This window comes from Lacerta agilis, chromosome 7, assembly GCF_009819535.1.
Source record: "Lacerta agilis isolate rLacAgi1 chromosome 7, rLacAgi1.pri, whole genome shotgun sequence".
In the NCBI taxonomy this organism is placed as follows: Eukaryota; Metazoa; Chordata; class Lepidosauria; order Squamata; family Lacertidae; genus Lacerta; species Lacerta agilis.
Genome location: NC_046318.1, coordinates 7603878 through 7609453, shown reverse-complemented (window position 1 = coordinate 7609453; position 5576 = coordinate 7603878). Strand labels below are relative to the sequence as shown.

At 42.8% G+C, this 5576-nt stretch overlaps 1 protein-coding gene across 1 annotated transcript; it reads right to left on the bottom strand.

The window, feature by feature from the left end:
• Positions 1-700: 700 nt before the first annotated feature.
• MED10 (mediator complex subunit 10) lies at positions 701-5369 on the bottom strand. Its single transcript, XM_033154310.1, has 4 exons — positions 5196-5369; positions 3457-3540; positions 2822-2924; positions 701-1314 (listed from the first exon to the last, which is right to left on the bottom strand). Exons 1-4 carry the CDS (start codon positions 5315-5317, stop codon positions 1219-1221), a joined length of 405 nt encoding a protein of 134 aa, XP_033010201.1. The 5' UTR covers positions 5318-5369; the 3' UTR covers positions 701-1218.
• Between the last annotated feature and the right edge of the window lie 207 nt (positions 5370-5576).

Genomic DNA, 5576 nt, shown 5'->3' with positions numbered 1-5576 from the left:
ATCGCAGTCTCTTGGGAGTTGGCCACCCCTGATATAGATGAAGAGCTTATTTCCACTATTTAAGAGTGCTTACCTGGTTACCAACATTGTGTGAGGATTGCCTATAGATGATCACGCAGTGAAGCTCCACCTTTCTCTCTGAGGTCTTGAACAACTGGACATATGAACTAGTAAAAAATTGTTTGTATGAATGGTATAAACCGCCTCCACCAAAACCAGGCACTTTATCCAAAGCATAGATTGTCAAGCATCTATCCCTCCCCCACCTTCATTAGATTAGACATTTGATAGCTATGTAAATGAGCACTGACTGCTACAGTTCATGCAAGTATGAGCTAGTTTATAGCTGCCATATCTTAGTATGGGTGTATCCCTCCACCAACCCCCGCAAACTACCTCCTCCATTACACTGACTGATGATGCCTTCCAGCAGCAGATGGATATGAATTAGATGCCACCCACAAGGTACAGCATGCAAATACCTTTGATGATTAAAATGTAGATTGACATTTCTCATCTACCGTGCAAAAAGCCCAAGAGACCGTATAGAAGTTTGGAGGTGGGGGACAATAAATGACTTTACTATACACATTTAATCCAGCAAGACTGCAAACTAATTCAATATCAGAAGCTTGGTTTCTGCGTTAAAACTGAGCAGGTTATAAAGCAGGTTATAAAGAACATATCAATTGTACATGCACAATACTGCAAATGTTCTTGTTTATTCTTTCATATAGCATCACATAATCATTCTACTCTTCCTGCAGACCAAGGTATAATGAAAAAGTATGGACAAACCTATTAATTACCCAGGAAGAGAGATTACAGCGACTATTCTGCTTCTCCATTTGGTAGGTGGCAGTGCTTCAACAGCAGACATATAGCTGCCTGACCCCACTTTATATAAGAAAGATATATGCCAAGTAATTCAAAATGGGATCTTACAAAAAGCAATGTTGACAGGCTTCAGTTCACATATGAGCCGGAAGTCCCCCTAAAGACTGTTTCACAGTTGTTGGCTTCTTACTGAAGTCCTTCGAAACCTGAATGTCTTCAGATGCTGTACGGGAGAATCAGCTTGCATCTTTCCCAAGAAACAAAACATTTAATCAATGCTTCTGTGGATACAGCACTTTCATTCCACTGGTTTTGTCAAATATTGCCACAATAACCTATCAGTGGTGTCTGGAGAAGAACGCAGTACAATACAGGATGTAATTAAGGAGATGAATCTTCACCCCGAATAGCTTTGTACTTGGCCATGTCCTCTGGGAAGACTTTAGTCAGCTCGTGAATCAATAGGCTTTTGAATTTCTAAAAAGAAAAGGAAAAAGTGTCAAGCAGGGAAACTGGGCCTTTTATTAGTGCTGGGGGTAGGAGGGAGATAGTATTCGCAGCAGTACCTGTCCAACAACCCAGACCACCATGTGCTAGTAGTTTTATTTGACAGAAAGTAAGTAAAGACTTGATCAAGCTACTACTGACCTACTTTATAGTATCTCAGGCACGAATGCACTCTACACACCTGGTGAATGTACGTACATGAAGCCCCCACCCCACTCTGTACCCACACAGTGGTGCTTATAACTTCTTGTAAACAGAAGGTTTCAGCTTGCACCCAAGGAGGTTAACAAAGTCCTTTGAGAACTCCATTCAGTTTCCAAAGCAGTTTGCCACTGTAGCCCAGTGAGCGCCTTCTGGAAGGGAAATGTCCAAAGATCCCTAAGGCAAATGGAAGGTTGGTGCCTACATTATACACCTCTAGGAGCCAGGTGAAAATGTTCCTCTTCAACAAGCCATTTGGCTGATTAACATCTGGTACCCTTTTAAAATTGTTTTGCGAGGAGGTGGGGAGGGGGACTACTGGTTTAGTTTTGTTCTTGGTTTTATTATGAATTTTGTGTTTTCATCTTGTATGTTTATGTTGTGAACTGCCCTGAGATATACAAATGTAGGGCACTATACAAATTTAAGAAATAAATACAATAAAAACAAGTCACACGATTCATTTCATCTAGTGCCGAATTAATATTTTAACTTAGTCTTTGGAAAGCTTATTCAGACTGATATACTACACTGCACTGTCACACACCCCACCAGAGTGGCTTATAAAATAAAAATCAAGTTAACAGCAAGATTAAAATAATGAACCAAAGATTAAAGACTTAGCATATTTTTTTAAAATTGCCTAGTAACAAAAAGACAAAGTAGGACCAAGGAAGCCTCCCTAGCAGCGCATAACTACACTTCATAAGCAACATGCCACAGCTAAGGAGATCCTATTTCTAGTTATCACTTGCCCTCCTTCAGATGTCAGGGCTACCTGGGGGAGCACAAACTGCCCAACTGACTGGCCCCAGTTATTGGCTGGGGGCTATACTTTGAACTGCAGCTCTGAATCGTTTTCAAAAGGGAACCTTGCATTATATCAATGCAATCCAGAAGATTACCGGAGTATAGGTAGGGGTGGCAGAGAGGATCCTTGTCCAGCAAAGGTCACAGCTGCTGCAGTTACTTCAGATGGTCCAAGCCAAGACCAGTTAACCTCAAATGACAAAACTGGATCTAGAAACACTCTCAGATTGAGAAAACTCCAGGTACTATCAATCAGTTGCAATTTGCAGACCATTACTAATTTCTAAATACACTTTGAATTCTTGTTACAGAATTTGATCCTTCAGATATAATCAGTGAAGACTGCCAATATTTAGGCAAAGCCTATCAAATCCAATACCTTTGCTATATATTTTGTGTTTCATCTTAATGAGGCTGTTTATCTATTAGTGAATACGTGTTATTTGAGGAAACACCTTTATCTTACCTTCATGGTGTCAATTTTGCCCTTCACCTGTTCATTTTTAGCAAGAGCCCTTTCCAAACACTCTTTAGTATAAAGTTGGGGATTACGGCCTTGATCTATATATCTGAGGAAATAAATCGTATGTCAGGTTTGATAGGTTTCCATACAGTGTAAAACAGACATATAGATCATCTATTCACAACTTTCTAAAACAAGACACACTAGATTATGTATTAGATATACAACTTAAGAACATGTTGCTGACATTTTTACATCAATACTGAACATCTAGCTGTATACAGACTACTTTAAGAAGCACTATGACGAGTTCACCTAGCTCAGTTAGCATCAACATACAAGAACTGTCTTTTAAACAGATGCTGAAAGCCAAACTATTCCCAGAAATATACCTGAGGGGAGAAAAACTGAGAAAAGGTGTGAAATAATATTCTGCAAGATGCTTCTTAAAGACCAGAAGAGAGTTTAGTACCAGAAGAGAGTGTGGTACCACTCTATAGAGTACAGAAGTTTGCTTTCTAGCCCTGCTCATCAAAATCATTAAGATGAAGAAGACCGAGATACTTTTCCCAGGAAGGGTACCAATAGGCTTTGGAGATATAAGTATTGCCTGTAACCATGTGAAGTTAAACACTTACTCAAAGACTTCCAAAGGCACACTAATATCATGAAGCTGCTGCCGGCACTTGTCAACATCTTGCAACCCTGTAACCATAAAATTCCTAGGAGAAGGAAACATAAGTTTATTCATTCCCAGAACTACTAAGAGCAATAGTCACAACAATTTGCACTAGTCTGTATTCCTAGAAGTAATTTTTAAAAGACACAAAAAGAGCATTCACAAAAATAAAAAGAACCACTAGAAAACCAAATACTGGCAGATCTCAATCCCTTCCTCCTCGAAATCCATAGAGGAGGTGGTTTTTCAAAAGAATATGTATACGGACCTTTCATCTATTAGCAATGACCAGCAATGGAACCTCCATTTTTATAGACTTCTAACTACCAGCTGTCTAATTAAAGACAATTTCAGGAGTAAGAATGCAAGAAGAGTCTGCAGGATCAGGCCAATAGCCCATGTAGTCCAGCATCCTACTCTCATAATGGCCAACCAGATACCTATTGGAAGCTGACAAGCAGAATGTGTGTGTAATTTCACATTTGTAGCTCCCAAGAACTGGTATTCAGGGGCACACAGTCTCCAACAGTGGAAACCGAACATTTCTTTCTCCTACATTATTCTGTCTAATCCTCTTTTGAAACCATGCCATCCAAGATAGTGGCCTTCGCTACTTCCTGTAGGAGCAAAATCCAGGAATACATACCCATGCATACTCTCTCCAAACCGATGTCAAAAGGATTCTACACAAACAGAATGACGTTGCATTATCTTGCCCAAGGCCACCCAAAGTGACTTACAAACAAACAAAACCCAATAGATACATTAAGACCAATGGAGTGGGGGAATGAATACATTGAAAAACATTCCACCCGCTCTAAAAGGCCACCATGGCAGTGTGATGTAGTTGTCTGAGTGTTAAACGAGGACTCGGGAGACTAGGGTTCAAATCTCCACTTGTCCATGAAGCTTGTTGGGCCAGTTGCAGTCTCTCAGCCTAACCTACCTCACAGGGTTGTTGTGAGAATAAATGGGGGAGGGAAGCGAACTGTGCTGGACACCCTGACCTCCTTTACCTGGAAGGAAAAGTGGGATATAAACGTAATAATAAAAATACATAGATTAAGAAGCCAAAGGCTTGGGTTAAAAGGTAAATTTTCACCTGGGACCTGAGGATACGCAACAACGGCACCTGGCGAGCCTCCCTGGGGAAAGAGCATCCCACAAACAGGGAATCTTAACCATATTACGTTCTTCACTTTTCTATATGACCGCATGCAGGGCAAAGTGTAGAGGGGGGGAAATATACAAGACCACACATCATTTGGCAATCTGACACGAGCAAACCGCAATCGATACATGAAAATGACTTAAAATCGACAACCTGACATCAAATAAAGCTTATTCTTGGTATGAGCTTTCGTGTGCATGCACACTTCTTCAGATAGTATCTGAAGAAGTGTGCATGGACACGAAAGCTCATACCAAGAACAAACTCAGTTGGTCTCTAAGGTGCTACTGGAAAGAATTTTCTATTTTGTTTCGACTATGGCAGACCAACACGGCTACCCACCTGTAATCAAATAAAGCGACAGTCGGTTAACCCACTAGGGTATAATGGCGCACAAGGAAACAGCCCCTCCCCACAATACTGCTCTTGCCGGCCCCAAACCTTTGGAGCAAGTAGCTCTGGGGGCGCAGAGAGAGGAGGGGGCTGAGAAGGGGGGGGGCGCCCTGCGTGGGAGGAGGGTCACTCACAGCTTCTGGTTGAGGCCCGCCTGGCTGCTGGGCTGGAAGTCGCTGACGATGATGCCCAGCTGCCGGATGTTCTCCACGAACTTCTCCAGGTGCTCCTCCAGGGAGTCGAACTTCTCCGCCATCCCTTCGGGCCTGGCAGTCTGCGCTCCGGCGATGGACGGACGACCCCCCCTCTTCCTCCTCAAAGTTCCCTCGCGGCGCCCGTTGCCAAGGGAGCCGCCATCGACGACCACTTCCGCTTCCGGGTCGAGCCGCGCTCCTTCTCTCCTTCCTTTCCCCTCCTCCCGGTGAGACAGGACGCTCCGAGAGGATTCAGCCGACTCTCCGGCTTAGGCTCCGCCCCCACGAGCGAGAGAGGGGGGCGCATGCGCGAGCAGATAT